General features: G+C 39.7%; 2 protein-coding genes across 16 annotated transcripts in view; one reads left to right on the forward strand and one right to left on the reverse strand.

Moving 5' to 3' along the window:
* The first annotated feature begins 223 nt into the window (after nt 1-223).
* HELB (DNA helicase B) lies at nt 224-16611 on the forward strand. Of its 3 annotated transcripts, none has more exons than XM_039570243.1 (13): nt 224-441; nt 1598-1972; nt 4487-4695; nt 6030-6893; nt 7935-8106; nt 8886-9027; nt 10925-11055; nt 12125-12209; nt 13081-13140; nt 13695-13899; nt 14534-14668; nt 14876-15313; nt 15805-16611. In XM_039570243.1, exons 1-13 carry the CDS (start codon nt 249-251, stop codon nt 15892-15894), a joined length of 3099 nt encoding a protein of 1032 aa, XP_039426177.1. In that variant the 5' UTR covers nt 224-248; the 3' UTR covers nt 15895-16611. The 3 variants fall into 3 exon arrangements, with proteins under 3 accessions (XP_039426177.1, XP_039426180.1, XP_039426178.1); XM_039570246.1 differs by having other exon boundaries at nt 6687-6893; XM_039570244.1 differs by having other exon boundaries at nt 287-441; nt 1792-1972.
* A 368-nt stretch (nt 16612-16979) lies between these two features.
* Nucleotides 16980-23091, reverse strand: part of GRIP1 (glutamate receptor interacting protein 1) — a 323666-nt gene continuing 317554 nt past the window's right edge. For all 13 annotated transcript variants that reach the window (XM_039570238.1, XM_039570235.1, XM_039570240.1 and 10 more), the window contains 2 exons: nt 19685-19831; nt 16980-18598 (listed from right to left, as the gene is read on the reverse strand). In XM_039570238.1, the coding sequence (XP_039426172.1) occupies nt 18362-18598; nt 19685-19831 (384 nt within the window). In that variant the 3' untranslated portion in view covers nt 16980-18361. The remainder of the gene's footprint in view (nt 18599-19684; nt 19832-23091) is intronic.

Consider the following 23091-nt stretch of genomic DNA (forward strand, 5'->3'; position numbering starts at 1 on the left):
AACATTAATCTGGGGGCAGCTGGGTAAAACATAATCGGATATACTGGAAGTGTGATGTCATGATTTGATGGTTTTGTGATGGGGGTCGTGTAAAAACAGAAAGACAGAGAATTACGTCCCGAATTATTAAAAAAAAATTGACTCGTCAGTCCCGACTCTCCCGACCCTCTCCTGCCGCTCCTGGCCACCGCCCCAGGCCCGCCGTCCCGCCCTTCCGCGGGGGCGGAGTGATCTCCGGCGGGGGCGGCATGGCGGTGTCCGGCGGGCAGCGGGGGCCGCGCCTGGACCTGTGGGGGCACCTGCGGCCGCTGCGGCAGGAGGCAGCGGGCGACGAGGAGGAGAGCGACGAGGACTTCGAGGAGGAGCCGCTCCTGGCGGAGGATGCGCTCCTGGAGGCCGCCGGGCGGGAGCTGTCGGCCGCGCTGCCCCCGCGCCGCGCCGGTGAGGGGCGGCGGGAGCGGGGCCGGGCGGGCTGCGGTGCCCTCCCTGCACGGGGCCGGGGCTCCGCGCAGGGCGCCGGGAGAAGCGAGCGGGGGGCCCGGCCCTGCGGGAACGGCGGCGCTCGGGCCCAGGCCCGCCTGCCCGGGCGCGGCGCTTTCCACGTGGGAAAGGTCCCAGCTCCGCCCTTCCCCGCTGTCTGAATTGATCGCAAGCGGAGGGACAGGGAACCGAAGTAGGTTATGGACAGGTAGTGGAAGGGAAGTGTGATCTGTGCTTTTCTACGGGCACAGGATTGCAACAATAAGAAAACGCAAGGTTTTCCCATTCAAGCTAAGTTTACACAAAAAAGCACATTTTTTTCTTTTATGACAAATGAGAGTGTTGATACTTGGTGTTAATGATTCCCTACTTTCTACTTAGCGCTTAGAAAAGTCGGTGAAGTTGGAGCAACCTCTGCCTAAGAAATATTTTATCTGCAAGTTATTTTTAAAATGGCTAAACTGAGCTAAATAACCAGGGAGAAATACATAAGTTCTTACAGACCTAAGAGCTGCACGGGTGAGGAAGAGGTCCTGCTTATCATAGGTGCCCACTTTGTTCTGGTCATAGCAATGAGTCCCCAGTTGTCGATCAGGGAACGGTGTATTATTTTTTTGAAGGCAAAGAGGAGGCAAACTAGGTCATATAAAATGTTAAGAATGTATTATATTAATTCTTTATAATTTTGGTGGTTTCAGTTGCAGGAAATATTTGGCATACAAATGTATCTGAAGATTTTGCAGGCATTGTGATAGAATATTTTGCAATAAAACTGTGTAAAATTCAGTTGTAAACTTGAGTTGGCATAAACAGTAAACCATAATATTAAACCGTGTGTATTTAATTGGCTTAATAAATTCATAGGTAAGATTTATTCCTGATGCTTAGAGAAGGAGTTTTAGTGCTTGTTTCTGAGATTGGTTTCACTTTTGTTTTTAAATACTAGTGGAGAGACTGGCATCAGGAGTTTATGAAAACCCCTGCTTTACTTACTACTGCAACTTACAGAAAAGACAAAAACAAGTGTTGAACAAACAAAACCTCTTTTAATCAACACAAACTTTTAATTTTTATGACTGTCATTTAACATGATTTGTTTTTCTTTTTAATGATTCAGTTATTATACAGGAATGTGGCACCAAAAAGGAGTATGAAGTAGTTGGACGTTTTCCATTAGTTGACCCTTGGTGGAAAGTTAATGTTAAAGCTAAAAAAATGGGGTCAAAGTACTTTGTGCAAGGATATCCATCGTATTTTCTGCAGACTGATGTAGAAGAAAACAACCGACAAGTATTTTCACTCTTTCTTAAGGAATGTAATGTTCCTGAAAGTTGGAAAGAAAAATTTTTTGCTTGGCTTCCTATGGAGTCAGTGCTGAGTTTTAGAAATCTGGAAGAAAAACTAAAACAGTTCCAAGTTTCACAGTTACAGCCAAGGAGGATCCAAAGAGATACCAAGGATTATGACATCTTCTATTATGTTTCAAAATCATGTAGGTATATCCTATGCTATTTTAATTGTTTTATAAGCTAAGGAGTTCTGTCTTATATACTGTGTTCAGACTAATGTGTATTCATATGAAATGTATATTCAAGCGAATTTTTAATGTAAAATGATTCTTTTATTTTAAAATATTTCAGGTTAGTAGGACAACTGATCAGTTAGAAATGGACATACAGAAGGACTTTCCTGAATTCTGTAGGCTTACTAAATAGATTTGTCTGTGCTAGGGATGCTCCATCCCTGGAAGTGTTCAAGGCCAGGCTGGATGGGGCTCTGAGCAACCTGGTCTAGTGAAAGGTGTCCCTGCCAGTGGCAGGGGTATGGAACTAGTTATCTTTAAGGTCACTTCCAATCCAAACGATTTTATGCTTCTGTGATTCTACGATCCAAAGACACTGGTGCTTCCTATAGTTTATTCAGCTATAACAAGGCTTATTGAAAAATGGGGTCAGCACTACTTAAGCATGGTGGTGATGGCTTTTTAGGACTGGCATGTGTTCAAAAGTAGTATAGGTGCTTCTTGTAGTACAGGGATGAGAGAAGGAGTTCAGCATAGTCCAAATAGACTATCTAGGTGTGTTTGAATCCCACCTGTCGGCAGATTAGTATGGCTGGGAGCAGACTGTGGAAGCACTGGAGTGTCTCCACATGGAGATAGTTCAGGACTGCTGAGGATGCTGTTGTGGGCTATGTTGGTGTGGTTGCATGAGTGTGACTACATGAGTGTTAGAGATTGGATCAGGAGTGTGCTTTTGAAGCAGACATGCCCCTTGTCCCCACTGTGATGCAGTCTCTGAGAGTACTGACTGTATTCCTGCTGGATGAAACCCAAGCAATGTGTTCCACTTGCATTCCTGAGGTACTCTGATCTATAATGGGCATTCAGTCTGTGGGACCAGACTTAGCTGGTCTGAAGCAAAACACTGAAATACAAAGGAAGTCAGGATGTCTGAGGTGTGCCCTCAGCGTTAGAGCTCTTGTTTTACGCTGATGATCTGTTTCCATAACCTGTACAGACAGGCAGGGTCTATCTGCTGTTACCTGTAAGCAAACAGTTTTCCAGTATTTGGTTTACTGGGCAGTGTCAGGTCAGATGATGGAGGTGACTCTTTTGGATGTCAAATTATGTATAAAGGAGAGTTCAGAGCCTCTGCTAGACTTGAACTGACTTTACTTCAAATCCCATGTGTAAGGAGAGGAAAATGTTCAGAGTTCTGTAGGCTTTCAGGCTTTTAGTTCTCTTTTTGTAACGATAGTAAAGTTCCTAACTCTTCTTTCTGGACTTCAAATCTCTTCATGACCACAAAGGGATAGGAATCGATAGTAGTAGGAACACAGATATGGTTTGCTGTGTAAGTTTTAATGGGATATATGGATTGCATTTGGTTGAGGCTTGTCCAGTATGTTCCTGAATCCACAGGGGTAAAGATTTCACAGTGTGCCTACATACTCCCTTCACCCTTGTAGTTGGTGATTTTTTCTAGTGTCTAGCTTTAATTAATTTGCTACATTTTAAACTTTAATCTTTCTCTATCACTGAGCAATATAGACCCTTACCCTACCGCAGTTGCTACTGTTAGTATTGTAAATTTTTTTGATTGTCATAAATTGTTATGGGCTCAAGCAGTTTGTTCTTCAAACCTTCGTGGTATTTTTTGGTGTGTGGAAATATTGTGTATTGTTTATTTACACGTAAATTAAGTACTTGCTTTAAAGGGAAAAGGTTTTATCTTTGTCTTTATGAGGGTAAGAAAAGGTTTTATCTTTGTCTTTATGAGGGTAAGACAGTGATCAGAAAAAGTACTTAACTGAAAAAAATAGTGTTTTAAATATTCCTTAACACTTAATTAAAAATAGCCTATTTTTCCCAAGAGATAAAGCTTTCAAAAGTTTCAGTTTCTTCTGAAATATGTTTTTCTTTCTTCTGAAATTACTTTTTCAAAGCAAAATATAGAGCAAATCAGTTTCATTATTCCTCTCTCTCTCAGCCCATGACTGGTATAAACAGAGAAAGTGATAACTTAATTTTGGGATCTTTGAGAAAGCCTGTGGAGAGCAGTGTTTTTTTAAGTTCCTCTGCTGATCTGAAACTACACATTTAGAAGCCTCTTTTCTTATTTTGCATTTGAAATATTTTTCTGTACATCGGTATGAAAATTACTTTTTTAGGTAAGAGGCAGGCATGGTGAGATTTGAACTGACTTTCTACAAAATGCTGTTGACTGTGCAGTTTAAACCAAGTGCATAATACATATTTTCCAAGTGAATACATTTAGGTGCTGGTTTTATGTCATCTGTTTACATTGTTTTTTTCCCAAGGCAGTTCAGGGAAAACAGACTTTTAAAAGAATTTGAAAAGGATTACAAAAAGTAAGAAAATGAGAGAAATTTGTGATGTCTTGGATATAAGGGAGGCAGAAGGATGAAGCCAGAGTCAGTATAAATTGCTTTACAGCTATCTTTGTATATTGCGTAAAACTTCCTCTGTTTATGGTGCGTGCAGTTGCAGGAAAGGCGGTACTGGGAGCTCTGGCTTTTCCGAGGATACTGGAGTTCTTGCCCATTCTTCTGCCACGCCACTTTTGCTGTGTGTTAGATAAGATGTGTTGGCAAAGAAAGGCTGATATGGATGGTGAGGAGGTAGCTGACGAGATGGTAACAAAATTGGATGAGATACTAAAGGATGAGCCATGGAAACTTGGATTCAGCAGGGTAAGTAATGTTACATACGGTAAAAATATGGTGTTTGCTGCATTTGAGGTGCATTAGACTACAGTGCTGTTCTAGTTATGTTCACTTATTAAATGGGCATTTGTAGGGGCTAAGCACAGTTCATTTGGAAATGGATGAGGTACTGGACTCAGTTTTAGCAAAGGGTTTTGTTTTTCCAGTTGGTCTAGAATAAATAAATCTCAGAAGATTTTTGAAAGTGGTTTTGTTAAAATTTGTTTATCTACAAGGGACAGAAAATTAAATGCTTGAGGTAATTGGGCCAAAAGTCAGATAGCTAATTTAAAATCCTCAACTGTTCTCTTCAGTTTTATACCGGTAAATGAGACTTTCTGTTCCTAGTATGTAGAACAGTGTCTGTGCTTTCACAGTAAGGTTGATAAGTTTCTTTGTAAGAGGTCATTGGTACAGTAGTTTGTTTTTTGTAATGGAATTTGCAGTGGTTTCTTACCTTCGTGTTTTCCTTTGCTGCACTTGCCGTGAGCTTTGCTGCTGCACCTCACCTTAGCAGTCCCGTACCTCACGTGGGAGCTACGGCTTAATTGTTCACAAATATGTTTGGTTTTCCCTCTGCTTTAGGCTCCCAGTGCTTTACTGATGGATGTTCTGGCTTGTCTTTAAGAGCTCTGATTTCAGCAGGATAGCCAATAAATTCCAGAGTTTCACATAATTTCCTTTAAAAAGATTTTCCTGATGTCCAATTTGACTATTCCTTGATGCAATACGGACTTGTTGCTCTCTTGCTTCAAGGACCTGCGTTCTCACTGCAGTTTTTTATTGCTTGAAGACTCTCTTTAGCTTTTTCTCTTAAGACTGAGCAAGTGCAATTAATTTTTCTTGCTCACAATAGTTAATCTGTTTCGCACATCTCAGTCTTTCACTATTTTGTAGTAGTGTCTGTACAGGTGGTGTATTTCTTGAAGTAACATGTTCAGAATTGGGTACAGTATTCTGGTCAATGGCTTTCCTCTGCTATGTTTCTACAGTTTGTGTACTTTTACATGAAAATGTGTTATGTGGTGTGCATGAGTTCTCCCTAATAGTCAATTTCTGTGCCAGGCTTTTTATTTTTAAAGTTTCTGTTTCATACAGAAGGATGACTAAGAGGAATTATCATTCCAGCTTACTTTTAAGTATTTTGCTTTCATGTAGCTTGAAATGCATAACTTCATATGTTACGAAAAATACATACATACATTTTTGCAAACTTCCACCCTCTGAATTGCAATTTGTATTTACTAGGAGGAATGTTACTCAGCAAGAGGCTAACATCTTCTGAAATAAATATGTTTCATTTTACTCTTTTTGGGGAGAAGATTATGTATAAGGAGTTGAATCTTTCTTACTGTGAGGCAACGTGGGCCGCCTTCTGTCAGTGTGAACATCTCCTCTGGAAGATTCCTGACTTGCAGAAGAATGCATTAATTCTGTATGATCAGCTCAAGACACGCTGTAGACAAATGGGACACACATATGAAGATCAAGATGAATTAGCTCATTTTGTATCCAAACACATGTCCATTGAGCACGTTTGGCAATCTCTTGAATTTTTGAAAGATCAGAGTGTAGTGATTAGGGAGAAAAAGCTGGTGTTTCTGCCTCATCTTTACAAATCGGAAAAAGATATTGCAATGTATGTAGGTGGTCTGCTGTCAAACCACACATGGAAACTGGATGTGGACGTGAAAAAGATACTTAGCATTTCTGAGGCATCAAGAGAAACCGTAGATAACAAAATGAATATTAACCAGGCACATGACATGAAGGAAAATACTCCAGACAATCCTAACGGTGAAAATCACTTTCCTGAAAAGGATGTGGGCTCTATGTCTGTTGTCCAAAGTAAAGCAGAGGTGGACAAAGATCAGTTGATTGCTGTGAAAAAAATTTGTTCTAATCCTGTCACAATCATAAGTGGAAAAGGAGGCTGTGGGAAGAGTACAATAGTTAGCTGCCTTTTTCGTCATTTAAAGCAGATGGAAATAGAAGTGGAAGCTGCTTCTAAGGACTTTGAAGAAGACTTGGATGCATCTGAGGAATGGAATACATTTGATCACCACTGGGAGTCAGAGAATATGTATGCAAAAAAATTTTTGAATGTACTATTCACTGCACCTACAGGGAGGGCAACAAGTCTTTTGAGAGAAAAAACTCAGCTTCCTGCATATACACTGCATCAGGTAAGGTTTGTTTCAGGTTTTGTTTCTTGGTTCTTTTTTTTAAACTAGGTTCTGAAACACCTTTTGACACTGTCCATTCTTGTTTTGGGAAAAAAAAAGCGTGTTATTGAACTTCCCTTATGAAGCATGTAGCCTATTATTGTTACTAATTTTAATGCTTGGGTACAGCTTGTCAGGATCTGAAAGTCAGTGTTATGTTTTGGGGAATCATAAATCAGTCATACATTATTTGCTGTAACTTTGGTTTCTTTACTATTTATATACATCTGAAACTTGTGCCTCTCTAGGGCATCATCTAGGGTTTTTTCACTTTCTCAGTTTTGCGTTTTATTTTAATGAAGACAAAAATAATTTCTAGGTGGTAGAGCTGTTTTCTAGGATCCTGTTGCCTAGCAATCATAACAGCACATACATGAAAAGATCAGTAGCTTGGGGTTGAATAATGAGAGAAATTTCATTTGCACAGTGTTTTCTTAATTACTGTTAGGTATTGTGGAATTTTTTTTTAGAAAAAAGTAGAAAGCAAACTCTTTGTTAATAAACTTAGGTCAAATCTCTTGTTCTAGGTAGCAAAAGGTGCCAAGAAGACACTGGAGGTGTGGAATAACCCATATAAATAGAAATCATAATAACATAAAAAGTACTATTCGCTTATTTTATCTTTGGGGACTGGATAGTTAGTTGCCTGTTCCCCTTCCCCATGCAGTTTTGGGCATTTATTAATGACAGCAGGTTATAGTAGGAGGTGTTCTGTTACTGAGCAACCTAATGGCTGACCTTGTGTCTTTAACAGTTCCTGCAGGAAAAAAAAGACTGTGCTTTTATGTAAGTGTCAATAAGTTTCTCAGCTAGAAACATATTCACTGAGGAGGAAAATAAGACTAAATGGTTGAGTCTTCTGGGTCTTTACAGGTTTAAGGTCAGAATTCCAGGTAATAGCTCTACATACAACATTAGAAGATACCACACTGTCTACTTTTATAAGACAGTTGTTTACAGTTGATTACTGTCAGAGCTTACTTTATTTTTATTTGTTTCTAGATTATCTATAGTTTTAAATCGTGGAGGCGGACTGAACAAGCACAGCCGTGGAAGTTTTCTGCAGTTACGGTTCTGATTGTGGATGAAGGAAGTTTGGTGTCTGTACACATTCTTAGTTTAGTTTTAAAACTCTTGTGCGAGCATGCTCAGCTTGCTAAACTTATTATTCTAGGTAAGTGAAACAGCAAATTTAGCATCATGCTATGTTTAATAATACACAATATACAGTATAAGTATCAGAGCTCCCACCGAGTCTCTTAAAAACCCCAGAATGTTACACTGTTCTGTACTTGGATACTTCTGCTAATTCTTAACGTCAGATGAGATAGACAAGTTTTCTAGCTGTCAGTATGAAAGTATCAGTATCTCCATTATCTGTTTAACAGTGTTTTCCTTATTCTGACTTCCATGTGGTAGGTTATTACATCTTGCAACTGGAAAACTTTTCTGATTTCCTGAAATCTGAAGGAGCTAATGTTAGCATATTAATCACATGTTAGAAGGGCGTTTTCATGCCATTCTTAATGCTAGGATCATCTTGTTTTAATTCAAAAAGGAAAGCAAAGAAATGTAAAGTCAAATTTTTATGCTTTCTCAGAGGTTTGCTTTTTGACATGCTATTTATGGCATTTGTATTTAAATATGTAGCTTTCAAACTGTGTTTGAATAGGATGTGATCGGTGTCAGTGCTCATCAAGCAGAGGGATTTGCACTTGCTAGTAGAGCATTACTGAGTGAGGAGTATAAAAAAACTGAAACTACACTACAGTTTTATTCCCAAAGTTTCTCAGATTCTTGAAAGTTTTATTTCATGTGAATTGTATTAAGGATGTATGTTACTATGTAGAGGCTTGAAGATTTATTAATTCCAGTGGTGTTTTTTTTTCAAGGCAATTTTCAACAGATGGTATGTTATTCCTTCTCACAAAAACTAACGTGCATTCTGTTTAGGTGATACTAGACAGCTACCAAGCATAGACCCAGGAAACATGTTAGCTGATATCTTTGAGGGTCTAAAATCAAGAGGCTTTTCTGTGGAACTGCGAACTAACCATAGAGCTGAATCGCAACTAATTGTAGATAATGCATCAAGGTAGGTGTCGTGTTCCACTGTGGGGAACTAAAGAGAGTTCTTTCAAAAATGGATGGTCAGGAACGGAATGAAGCCAAACGAGGCAAACACTGTATCTGAGAATCGTTTATTGATAACAAAAAGGAGAAGGAGTTGCCCGTGCGAAAGACGGCTAGAGGAGACAGAAAAGAAAGGAAGATGGAAAAGGACTGGGGGAGAGGAGAGAGAGGAGACAGAGAGAAGAACAGAGCGTTCCCCCCAGCAGGGCAGGGCGGTGCTGTCGGTGTCCAGGCGGGGCTGGGGGCTGTGCCGCTGCCTGCCCGCGGCCGGGCCCGCTCTGACCGAGCCTGCGCGGCGCCCGGCGGGCGCGGCTCTCAGCGCCACGGCCCCGGGCACGCGGTGAGCGGGCGCTCGGACGGGAGGAGCAGGACCCCGGACAGGGCCGCGGCGACCGCCTGGGCTGGGGCGGCACGGCGGGCACTGACGGCTGGATTGGGACGGCAGGGTTGGATGCAGGCAGCCCAGGCAAGGACACGGGGCGAAGTGGCAAGGCAGCGGTCAGGGGCACAGGAAGGCAGGACGGGTGCGAGGGCAGGAGAGCTAGAAGGCAGGCTGGGGCCAGGGCAAAGGAGGGGGAGAGCGAGCAGGAATAGGGAACAGTAGCGAGCCCCAGCGAGCCCTGACGCAGTCAGTTTTTATACCCCCCTGGCCCTCCTAAAGTCTGCCCGAGGACAGGGGACCATTGGTCCGGTCCAGCCTTCCTGTGCCGTCCACTGGTGGAGACCTGACCGGAGAAGCCCCTCCACGGTGTCTCTTACTGCCTGCCTCATGGGTGTTGCCAGGCGAAGCCCTCCCAGGGACAAGGCTGCTTCTGGCTGCCTCCTGCACGTGGCATGCGTGCATCTCTCCCCCACATGCCTCTGACAACCATCGTTGAGCCATAACAAAACTGAATTGGCTCCTCACAGTAGGATATCCTGATGTGTGTATGAAGAAGAATTCTTGCAAGCGTTGCCTGGCCTTTTACTGCAGTTAGCAGTGCATCCGGATTTGACTCTGTAGTACTGCTTCTCTTAGTTTTTTTGGTCCAAATCCGTAACACTGCTTTTAAAAACAAACCCCCAAACCAATAGCAACAAAACCCTATAGATTTTTCCAGAAGTATATATTGGACAAAAAAATGTGTGTACTGGAACACTCTTGAGTTTTACGGGATGTATTTTAGTATCATGCTATCAGATACACTCTGTTGTTTTCAAATGAGTTGTAAATGCACAACTGACTCCATGCCTTCTAAAATGGTTTACAATTGCTCCTCTAAAAAGGAAGTTTTAAAACATTGCTGATAAATGTGACAACAACTAAAACAGACTGAATTGCTTGGACAGTTTAGATGTCAAGGGCCATGACATCAGTTTCTTTCTATTTTTGTCTGTATTAATACCTAGAAACTCTAAATGTTTCCAGTGTTTGCATTACTTCTGTTTTGGAAATAATCTTGTTTCCTATCAGTGCATGATTTCTTTTCTAAACCTCTAACAACAAAATCTAGGTTTTGATGTTAGTTGAATTTGAGAATATTCTGAATATTTGCAGGATGTCCAGAACTACTAAGTGTTTTACAAACATTCTTACTTATTTTTTGGTAACACTTCTGTTTTACTCCATTTTGCTCCCATGGGAAGAACTGTATGGGTAATACTAAGTATCTGCTGCAGTGATGGAGGCTTAAGAGACTAAATTATCAATTTTTTCAATGTGAAATTAAGTATGCTCTGAGGAAAGAGTTTTCAGGGCATGTAGTGTAGATGACAAAAAATTTCTAAGTGACGACCTTCAGGCTGATGCAGATGATGATACACTGGAATTCTTTAACTGGAAATAACTTTCTGGTTTTCCCTCCAATGCTCTGGTCCAGAATCTCTCACCGGCAGCTTCCTGAATTTGATGAGGTGCTGAAAGTTTCTGCTTGGAATGAGGAAATAACAATGCCAAGCCCGGAGAAGAAATTTATTTTTATTGCTTTGGCTGCTGGCGGGAATTGTGACAGTATGTGTGTATAGTCAGTTTATGATCTTGATTCTCCCTTTGGTAAAGCATAGACTATTGTCTGGAACTAAAATTTTGGGAAGATTTTAGTCTGGCTTTGTTTGTGGTATAAATTTAAATGCTACATTAAGAGTTTATCTTCTGCCTTCTTTAAGTGCACACAGCAAGATCCATAAGTGCAAAGAAGGGTCTGTAGAGCTCCAGCTCACCCGTTAGACTTTGAAATGGGGGACAGCTTCCACCACTGTAATTGAATGTGATTGTCTTTTTATATTATAGCTGGAGCTGTCAAACTTTGAAAATTTTTCAGAATTGATTCAGAGGTGAATCATTTGAGTAAAAAGCAACTGTAACAGGATGGTGTCCTGGACAGGAATGTGCTCCCACCTGTAGAATTGAGTTAGGAACATTCTAAGAAGGGATGCCAGTATTTATTTTAAAATGTTTTGGGGTCAGGGCTAGAGCCATTGTTTACGGGGTTTTTTGGCATTTATTGGGTGTAAGTGGCTTGAGTGGCCTCTGTTTTACATGCATCAAGAAGCTTCAAAGGGAACGTGAAAAAAAAATAGGCAGACATTATCACCTTATCTTACTCTAGCAAAACACTCAGCAAACAGAACACTAAAAGTAGATTTCTTCTGTGAAATCCAAGTGTATAGGTCTGTGGCTTGAAAAGATTTCATCTTTACCTCTTTGATGTGCAGTATCAAAACCTTACTTTGCATGAAATAAACTCCATGCAGCTGTTGTTTAATACAACAGCTTTGTGTTTCTAACACAAAGACTTTGTCTCTTTCCATATCACTCTTGTTTCTCAGATTTTAATAGTGGATTAACTACATGATGTTTTCCTGGGTGTTTTGTGGTGTATTTTTGTCTCTTTGGGAGGTGTGTAATTTTGCATGGGAGTTTTTTGGGGGGTTTTTTTGTTTCTTTTTTGTTCTGTTTTAAACAAGTTGAAATGTCATTAAAGCAAGAAATAAGCAAAGGCAATTTCATATTGAATTATATTTTTCTTTTTAAAATTCTGAATATTTTTATGCCTTACCTTTTATGTCTTTTAAAACAGATTTACAAACTGCCATAAAGATTTTACTTAAAAAAGGGCCAGGATTGGAGGATGCCAAACAATCACAATTCATTGCTTTCAGAAGGTAACAGAGTATTCAGGCAGACATGGAAAAAATCCTTGCTAGCAGCCACAATCTAAAAATAGCTGAGTGTGTTGAGTTGGAGAGACTAGTGGCAATAGCATAAAATTACTAGATACTTGGAATACTTATCACTTAAGGAGCGTGGGATGTAGGGCTGTAACACACTTTGAAGAAAGACTGGAAGTTAGTAATCACAGGAGCATGAATAGTATGCATGAAACACTGGAAGGATAAAAATAATGTGCAGTAGTACCAATAGTGCATAAACTTGAGTTCTGCACAACATGGTACTTAGGAAAAAACTCTTCCACCTTTAATTGTGAAGAACCTTTTCTCACTAAGTAAAAAACACCCACTATTTGCAGGTTACCAGTGAGCAAATAAGCAATTTGTGAATGCTGAGTAACTCTGATATCAGTTTTATTTCTCCAGTCTGCATTCAGGTACAATACTGTTACTAGTGATTTTTGTGTATGATTCATCTAGAATATAGGTACTTAATTTGCATTTAAAATTCCAGGTCTTTAAAAAGCAAATAAATCTTCTGGCTATTTTTAATACATCCACAGACAGAAGATAATCTGTCCAGGCTTTAGTTTTTCTTTAGTTTTCTTCTTTATCTTAAAAGCAAGTCTAGCTAATCTAGATGTACAGTGCAAACACTTTCTGTGGTATTTAGACAAAACTGTTCCTTTACTGCTCTGTTTTCTAAATTCTGAATCAGTAATTGTTCTTAATAGGTGGTGGAAGATCATCAGAGAGAAAAGGGGCTTTTTCCATTATTTATAAATTAATGCTATGTGACATTGCTAGTAATTGTATGCTTTGTATATCATGATTTTTGTTCATGTTCTTGTTTTGTATGCTTTAGGCAAGACTGTGATCTAATAAATGAACTTTGTTGCCAACACTATTCAAATCATTTAACCAGGTAGGCCTTTGTTTTGCATTTTTCCTGTGAACAATCTCATTTTGTTTTTGAAAATGTTATAGCCAGGCCAGCACTGTAAAATAAGATCGTAAAACTTCAATGTTTCATCTAGATCTGATTATGTTATAAATCATTCATATAATAAACTTCATTTGATGGGTTCTTTAATCTCATTTTGAACAGTGGTAAACTGCCTTTCATTTAAATACACTATGTGAATTCTGAGATTTAAGTTACTGTTGAATATTCAAAATTCATATAAAAGCAACATGAAAAAAACTCTCAAGGTTAATTTTTTTTTTGCCACTATATGATTACTAAATAGATTCTGAAATATTTTTGGAAGCAGGATTTTTGTGCTATGCTATATTACTGTTTTTTACCAAAGGGTTTTACAAAAGTTCAAGACATAAATGTTTGATCTTAACTATTTTGAATATTACTAAGATTTTTAATCTGGGTCAAGTATAGAGAGTGGAAAGAGAAAAAATACTGAGAGATGGTAAATGCACACTTTGTAAATACATTTTTCTCTTTTTCTTTCTCTGACCTAGAGACCATAAGAACCGACTTCTATTTCAAGTGGGGGACAAGATTGCCTGCACACGCAATGTGTATCTCAAGGATCTCTTGGCAGCCTGTGGTGTTGGAGAGGGTCCTAATGGCCATGAATGCAGAAGTGGAGGAACCACACCCACTGCAGAGGCTGATGAGGAGGGCAAAAGACTCTGCAATGGAGATATATTTTTCATAACAGGGGTAAGTCCTTGCTGCAAGAACTTGCGCAAAGAAAACCTGGTGGGAACTGATTCAGTGCTTGCTGAATCCCCAGAAAAAAACAATTCACACTTTGTAAGTTTCGCCCATAATACATACCTAGTTCTGCTAAACAATCATGTAAAAAGCATGAAAGAGGCAAGGTACAATAGAGAATACAAAAAACTCCAATTCTGGGCATTTTTGTACAGTGTGTTTCAGTTGGTCTGATTGTATTCAGTGTAAATACATTCTGTAAATACTCAAATGTATTGTAATTGAAATGGATAATGTTTAATGTAGTCTGAAGAGTAATGTAACAGCATAAGCTTTCCCTGGCAGAAAACCAAGCTGGCCTTAAAATAACAGCAACAAAAAACTGGGTTTTTTGCTGGACTCAGTGAGTTGAGCAGTGAAAGTATCAGTAGTTAGGGTAGGCCCTGAACAGTGGAAACTGCTTTCCTTGAAGGTGGTCAGTGAAAAACAGCAATTTACTTGGTTTCGTGTCTTCTGAAACTCTTTCAATTGGTTGATATTGCAGCTGTTGTAATTTCAGGGAAAGCTAGAATAGGGATGTACAGACTTTGATCCAGCAGCCGATTCAGGCTCACTGCTGAGTGTTGTGCTATTCCTTTAGGATGAAGAAATTGATAAAGAGCACTTCCTGACCATCAGCAGCATGTACGGCTCCACGTTCACTGTGAACTACAAAGCACTGAGGAAGCTGTGTCACATAAAGCATGCCTGGGCCAGAACTATTCACACATTCCAGGTAAAAACACAGCAGCTGTGAGCTGAGCTAGTGCACTGTATTTTCTCATAAAAGAATCAGAAACTTTTCTTGAAACTAGAATTCCTTGAATGCGGGATAGAAAATACTCTTGAGTTTCCCCACTTGTCTCCAACTTCCTCATTCTTGTCTTTTTTTTAACTATTTACTGGAGATCAGACTTTGAAACAGCGTTGTGCCACGTTTCAGGGCTCCGAGGAAAGGACCGTTGTGTACGTGGTTGGCAATGCCGGCTGGCAGCACTGGCAGCACGTGTACACAGCTGTGACCAGGGGCCGCTGCCGCGTCTACATCGTGGCTGAAGAGCTGCACCTCAGGAGAGCAATAAAGAGAAAGAATGTGCCCAGAAAAACACGTTTGCAGAGATTTTTGAGAGAGGCAATTGCAGAAACAAACAACTGTCCCAAACAAATATCCTCTCCCCTGATGAAGTGCTGGCAAAGTCAAGAGCTCGAGACTGAGTCTGTTTCTGTAACTCAAGGTGCTCCTGACCCGCCTGAACTTCAGAGTGAGCTCATGACACAGGAAGGGTCATCAGTTCTCAGTAAAGAACAGACAGGCAGTTTGCTGCAAAGTCCATGTAAAAGACAAATTCCTGCACCTCAGGATGTTACAAAAATACCCCCTGTAAGTATCTCCTTACTGAGAAAGCTTAAAACAAACTTTTGCATTCTTTCACTGTGTGTCACCTGGGTGCTGTTACGATTGTTTTATGAATATTTATTTAATAATTTTCAAGTTGACCAGTAATTGGTGAACCAGTCAAATTTGGCAGATGTCTCTGCAGAGTAATACATGGCTATACAGAAAAAAAAAGGTTTCATGTCAATAGCAGTAAACTTACACATCTTTTTACTCACTGGAGTGATCTGTTGGCCAGCTTAGCCTGTATCAGCTTGTTCTGTGCACAAATTGTCAGTATTTAGGTGACCTGCTGTGAAAGATGTATGTAAAATTTAATAATTAAAATTGATTTTGTAAAGTAAAACCTGCTTAAGAGATGCTTTTTTTCCCATTACATTTAATTTCTGAGCTCATGAAGAAAGCCTTTTTTGAAGATGTTAATATATTTTAGGTCTGGTTCAAACTTGGGTAACATTTTTGTTTTGTTTTGACAGACAACAGTAGCAGAATCCCCACTTGGATCTTCCAGACTTAAGAATCTAACTTTGGGACAGCCAATTCCTAAGAAGCTTTTTAAAAGCTAACAGCCAATTATTAACTGTCCTTGGTATGAGCCGTTATTGAACCGCTTCAGGATTTTTGGGATGGAGAAGCTGAGTATGCAGGTGCCTTTCAAAGGCTTTTGTGGGTTTTGCATGTTCTATGAAGAACAGCTTGTTTTATACTGAGCCTCTTCCATTTTCAGTGATCCATTTTTAGTAGAGTCATTGCTGCACTGGTCATTAAAAATCATGTAATTCTTCTGTTTTGATGAAGAATGAACTTACAGGTCTTTGAGGATCCAGATGTTCCCTTAAAAAATACACGAGGATGTATTTTGGTTTAAAGACTCCTAGCTGTCCATATCAAGATGTATCTATCTCCAAATGCTACAGTATTGATGAGATGCTGTTACTGATGTGCCAAAACTACAGTTTCCTCGAGTAAAAAAAAACAGTTTACAAAGGGGATGACTTCAGGTTTTTCTAATGTGGCAGATTTGTGGCCATGAAGCTTTGATGGATTACAGATTTTAATCTTGTTACAGACAGAACAAGAAAGTTGCAGTGACAATAGAAAACTTTTTCTATAACTTACAACTTGCTACTGCTGCTTTAGCTAACAGTTCTATGCTGATGATGATCTTGGTAAGAAAAGCAAAACTCAGAATTCAGATAACATTCCACCTTCAACGTTCTCACGTGTATTATGGGACTTGCTGCATTGTAATTTTGACATTAATAAATTGAATGTTAAATCAATCATCAGACACACTGTACTAAAATGTGGACAACTGGCTTACCTTTTAACAATTTTTTTTCCACATAATGTAGGAAAAAGTATACCACAAGTATAAAAATGGTATTTTTTGCTAAAACTGGGAAAAATACAAAGTCAAAAAACTCTACCTCATTTTTAATGTCTTTAAATCACTGTTTATTTCAATTTATACAGTTTTTCCATACAAATATTTGCAACAGTTTGAATTTCAAAAAACGTAACATAGACGATAAATATCATGCTATTAAAGTATTAAATTTGTACAAAAATACTTTACAGTTTAATACTTATTTGTTACAAATAAAAATACATATTTAAGTGACTCATGAACCTTGGGGTTTTTGTTGTTTTTTTTTTTTTTTTTTTTTTTTACGATTCAGCCTTGAATGTCATTTTGGCCTTTTCTGGCAGTGCTGAAATAGAAATCAGAGATACTTGTGTGTGCGGGGCAGGTGAGCTTGTTTATGTATTGGAAACAGCAACAGGGATACAGTTAACAGTTTAAATTGACCAGAAACAACTCTGTAAGGTGATTGCTTAGATATGGAGACTCTACAAATGTACAAATCCAGTATCTTTATATTCACCAAGAACAATAATTACCAATAACAACTTGAATACCAGAATAAACCAATGCAGCTGCTGGTGAGCATATAAAGCAACTGGCAGTATTTTATTGCTTGGGGGATGAGGGGAGAGGAGAGAATTTGTGTGATGTATTTGTAAAATATATTTACAATTTTAAATTCTAAAAATGTGTTGCAGGGGGTAATGTTTATCATAAAGGAGGCTGAAAATAAAGCATATTAAATAGGACCTTTCTTCCTTCACGAAACTGGTTCACTTAAAAAGCTCATGTGTGACAGTACAAGTTTACAGGTTTATGGATCATTAAAGAGCTTTTGTATCAATCTCCACTGACATAATTTTAAAAAAGCCATTTTCTTTTAAAAAAACCTTTCTAATTTGTCTGAACTAATTTCAGTTTCACTCTTTGCAGTAATCCCCCATCAGAGGTTTTATCCCACTAAAAAAGTCTCTGCTTAAAAATCCCCACAGGTTGCAAGACATACCATTAAATATTTCATTGCATAGGGAATAACATATGTTCTAACAAAGTCTGCTTAAGTGGGGGAGTAATGTTCAATGCAAACTGCAGCTTCCTGCAAGCATTTTGTTACAACATCTAAAGCCTGCTTTGTCTAATGAGTGCACCCTTCTCGCCAGCGAATAAAGGTTTCCAAAATCAGAGATGGAGCCATTTCACAGGAAAACCCAGTGCAGTAAATCACTCTGCCTTGTCCATCAGACAGCAGCACCTTCCTGATAAAAAGGATTTTTAAAAACTGCATAACCTGGACACTGCTGTTTGTTAGCAGAGGTTAACTCCATGCTTTTCCCTCAAACAGCTGCTGCTGCTGAAGGGAGAAGAACATGTAGATGATGTTTAAAATATCTCCCCAGTTTCTTATATGGGGAAAAAAGAAGGCCCTTATGTATTTTTTACTGTTACTAATCCTAGATTGTTTAGAATGGAATGACTTGACTTTATGAAGAATGAAACTATTTCCAAAGTAACCGTGGATTAATAGAAGCCTTGAGACAGACTGACTGACCTCCTGTGCTTTTCAGTGCTGTACAGCATCTGAGCTTCAATCTCAGAGAAATCTTAAGTGGATTTAGCACCATAATTGTCTTTTGTTACCGAATGTCCCACTCGGGTGGTTTCTGCTATAACGTATTTGTAGGATCCCGCGTCTCCGTACTAACACTGGTGCGTCCGCTCTGCTGAAGGAAGGCAGCATTCGGATCACCCCACTCCCCACTCCCTGAAGTGTGTTGTTCTGAGCTTCCCTTCTGAGATGCCAGTGGGTTTCTGCTAATGACCAGTTCCAGCTTATTGCCAGATTCTGCAATGAGAGGCACAACCAAACAGCAGTCGAAGTCTCTGGTGCGGACGTGGTTTACCTGATTGATGGGAAGATTGATTCTTGTTACCGTTTTAGGGAGGAAAAAAAATGAGATCACAAGAGAAACAGATTTATCCTTGAGACTATGGAGCCTGATTTAACTATTCCAAGTAGAGAATCACCCAACATAAGACTGTTCAACCGTGGTGTCTAATCTGAAGACATCAATTAATTTTCTACTCACTCTTAGAATGTAGCTGAAATGGGGATATTTACACTGATACTGGCTGTTGCCAGCTGTCACAATGCCCACTCCATAAATGATATTTAACAGCACATAGTTTTTCTGTTCTTCAGTGTTTGTCAATTGAAATGCAGTAGAGCACATGTGAGATTTCAATTCAGTTCAGGTCTTCTCTGGTTTTACCTAATAGATATAAATTTATATAAAATTTTTTTTTTGGGCCAGTTGAGAAATGATTTTGTTTTTTCATCATAGTCCAGCTTGGCACTGGGATAAGTGTGGTGTGGAGTGACTATCACATTATTCTGACTATGTCAGTCAACACTTGGAGTAAATACAGAAATAATTCCAAGGTTTGTATCAAGAAAAGCAAAAAAGACAAATCTGTCTGGAAATGCTTTGGGAAATCCAGCTTCCTAGTGAGCATTTGTATGTTTCTTTCAGAGTTCAAAAATACCTAGCATTCTGAAAGAATTTGTTTATGTAAATCTGACTGCACAGGAAAATTCAGCTTTAGTGCCACTGCATAAAAGTTCAAAGCTCTATGAAGTGCTGCCTTTTCTTGCCAAGAAAAGAAATCTAAGAAATCTACACAGCACAGCCCATGGTGCAGAGCAATTATGGTCATTTGACCTTCTTCCTGCCCCCCTTAAAACATCCCAGCAGAAATACAAACGGTGGTGCTCGTTATATTATAATAATAGTATAATATAATATAATAAGCAGTGTAGATTACTGGGCTGTTCCAAATAACAAAACTGCAAAACTGTGCAGTTTTCTGCAATCACATCTCCGAACATGGACACCCAAACACCCCACAGCGTGGTTATAAATCTTTCTACAAAGTAATCCATATGTGATGTCCCTTCATGCCAAACCTGCACAATGCACAAACATTACCTGTAGAAGTCTGTCATATGGTTTTAAACCTCCCAGATCACCAGGGCCAGCTGGTCGAATGTTTTTAACATACACTCCTTTTTCCAATAAACCATCCGAGACACTGAACCCAAAGTCTTCTCCATCAGAGTCCTTGTACAAAGTTACCTGTGCAGGAGATGTGATGTGATGAGAAAGAAAAAAATTTTGTCCCCATTTCTACAAGCATTAGGCAGGTTTTCCTCCTAGGATGGTTTTGGTGATTTTTTTTTTTTTTCCACATTAGAGAGATCACTTACCTACTATTTGGTACTTACAGTATTAAAGTTGTCCCCATTTTGACATTATGTTAATATTCCCAGAAGCCACTTTATTCTTCTGTAAATAAACAGCCCCTTTCACTTCTGGTTGTCAGCTGGAAATTTGTGGTATTTTAGGCCACCTTTTCTAGTGTCGCTTTTTGAGCCTTTTAAGTGTTTTGTTTCTCTGTTCTATAGCTGCCAGGATCTGAGTACAAGATAAGGCTTAGTTTTGCTTCAGGTATGAAGACCTGGCCTCAACCAGACAATTGGTATTGTGTCTTCCAGTAAAGGAAATAAAGACCATTGTCACTGTAAGCTCTAGACAGCCTGGTTTTGCCCAGGCAGTGTCCACAGCCTAACCTCAAAAGTGCTCAGTATAAGAGTTACAATGCAATCTTTTAAGCAAGTACAAATAAGGCTCCTTCTGAAAGAGCTTGCAGGCAGTGTTCTTACAGTTACATAGCCATGAGGTGGTCATTCAAAAGCAGGAAACAGAAGATAATAAAACTGTTAGGAGAAGGTTTTTCAGGTATTCAAGTATTTTCAGGTATTGAAGACAAGTGCTCAGAGAGAGTTTTGTGAATTTGATATTTGACAGATAAAGATAGAGACTTCTTTGTAAGTAAGTGGCATGCTCAGGTTTTTATTTTTTCTTGATCCTCCCTCACATCAGGAGTGCTGACCTATGCAAGTAAATCCTGTGAGTGGTGTGCCATCTGACACTGTGCACAGATAGAGTTGCACAGTCAAAACTGTGCTTTTACTGCTGTAGCATGTACCACCCTGGATTCAAAATGCACTGGTTTTATCATACCTTGGCTGATAAAAATGACACCATTAAGCGTTCCAAAATTTTATAATGGCTAGGTACAAGTAATGTTCCATGTGTTGCATCCTTGTGGGTGTGTCAGTCACTGAGTTCCTTCCTGATGTTTCTGAAGTGCAGACTCATTCGAATTGAAGGGGACTTTGGGAAGTCTCTAGTCCAGTGTCCTGCTCAAAGCAGGCTGAGGGCTTGGTCAGCATTTCAGAGAAGGGTGCCAAGGCACAGCACTGCTGGGGCACAGCACTGGTTGATGCTGCCTTCAGAAGGCTGCTGAGCTCCTGTCTTAATTGCCATTGTGAAAAGGTAAGCCAGAACAGAACAGGTTGTCTCAAAACAGGAGTAAAGGATCTGGGGTTTGGGTTTCTTTCTTGCTCTCTGCAGTTTTCTTGACTTGGGTTTAGGGATTTATCAGCTCTGCTTTCACCAGAATGAAATCACACTTGCTAGTAAGTAAGTTCAGTAGCTGTCTGGGGCAGCTTGAGAGAAGTTGGATACCAGGGCAGCTGCTGCAGCAGTAGCACCATCTTCTCTGTAGATGTGGATGGTGCATTGCAGGGCTGCTGTGAAAATGTCAGTGTCTTGTGCCGTGGGGAGCACAAACACCCCCACGGTGTTTGTAAGTTCATCCCTTACTTTACCCCAGCACATCCTCTTCCCTTGTTTTTCTCCCCCTGAACAGCACTGCAAAGCAGAAAGCCACACCTGAAGTCCCCTTAACTAAGCTAAAAGCTTTCTTCCTGCCAGTGACTTTTTTGGGTATGAGCTGTCCTTTCATACTTCCCAGGGACTGTGGTGTTTAAGGTCTTTGCCTTCTTTTCCCCATCTTCCCCGCAAAGTAACTTCTTGCTGAACCTTTCAAATGTCCTCCATCCCTGCACAAATTTTAGGAGTCAGTGAGCATTTCAGCTACTAAAAAACCTATCTGCAAATTCCCAAGAATTCATCATAGAATGATTTTAATTTGTATCAACAGATGCTATATCAGCAGGACTCTGGGGAAATTCTAATGATTTGTTATGAACAGAGGCTTTTGTTTGTGGTATCATAGCATGTTTAACATGGCTTTGATGAAAAGTATGTTTGAAGCTGCTACGAAAGTGTTTAAGAGCACCATCCTGCAAGACTGAAAAAAAACCAATAAAGCAGGGAGATATATTTTACTCAACAGATTAGTGTGCACTTCCTGGCAGAAATGAAAAATAATTAGACCAAGGCCCAAATTCTCTTCTAACAAAGTAACTTTTTTCCCTCATCATCACAAAGGACAGACGTGCTTCAAGTTAACTGCTTCTTAAAGAAGTCTTGAAAAGTTAATGTAAAAAAGGGATACCATACCTAAGAGAAGACGACTTAAAATACTCTGTACTATTCTAGCACAGGTGGCACAGTTTTTAAAAGGAACTTCCCCTTTCCACTTACTCCTTTTTTTTCCCCCTTCTTCAGGCACTGGAGTCAAATGGAGCTGGATCCAGCCCAGATGAACTACAAAAGCATAGGAAACAGGGGACTCTCTGAAGTCATCCAGACTGAATTCTTGTCCTAAGACAGGATCAACTGCACCTAAGCCATTGCGGAGATACATTTATCTCCAGTGATCGAGACTCCATAGTCTATTAAAGTAATCCTTTTCAGTGCTTCAGATGTTTTCCTTGGGTCTAAACTGAATCACCCTTGCTGAGGCTTAAGCCTGTTGCCATCCACAGAGGACAAGATCACTTTATTCTGTCTTTCTCTGCAGTGATGTGAAATAAGGCTTCTTTTTCTCTGGACCCTGTCGATATGGTCAACATCTTTAATTTTCAGACCCCAAACTGGACACTATTACAGTCAAGACCTTCTCAAAGCCAAGCTGGAGTGGAGAATAATTCACCACAGATGGTGGTCCCATTCATATGTTCTATGATAGTGTTGCTTTTTCTCTTGTTTTTAGTGAGCAATCTATCAGCAAGCAAAACATACAAATTCAGCTCTAGAGATCTCTAGAAGCTCTAGATCTATATTAGCTCACCTTACCTTGTGTCTTGTCTATAATAATGCACATGCCACTTCATGCCCCCCTTGTGAGACAAAAAATGGAGCATTTCAAATGATAAGGGGCATGAAAGCAGAGTTTTGCTGTAGAGGGTCAGTGGGAAGTAACTGCAATGGAGAGGGCAAGGCAAGGGACTAGGAGGGGCACGGAGCTTGGGAATGATCATCCAAAGTCTTTTATCAATCACAGCTTACACATTTCAAAATACTTTCTAATGGTTTTAGTTCTTCAGATCTACAGATCCTAGATTTTTACAAACTGCTTCCCT

This window comes from Corvus cornix, chromosome 1A, assembly GCF_000738735.6.
Source record: "Corvus cornix cornix isolate S_Up_H32 chromosome 1A, ASM73873v5, whole genome shotgun sequence".
Lineage (NCBI taxonomy): Eukaryota > Metazoa > Chordata > Aves > Passeriformes > Corvidae > Corvus > Corvus cornix.

What these genes read in the sequence shown, in the direction of transcription:
- HELB (XM_039570243.1), top strand. Translation starts at nt 249, where the DNA reads ATGGCGGTGTCCGGCGGGCAGCGGGGGCCGCGCCTGGACCTGTGGGGG. An exon ending in CAATTCATTGCTTTCAGAAG is followed by an intron (nt 12,210 to 13,080) that starts GTAACAGAGTAT and finishes TGTATGCTTTAG; the next exon opens with GCAAGACTGTGATCTAATAA. An exon ending in ATATATTTTTCATAACAGGG is followed by an intron (nt 13,900 to 14,533) that starts GTAAGTCCTTGC and finishes CTATTCCTTTAG; the next exon opens with GATGAAGAAATTGATAAAGA.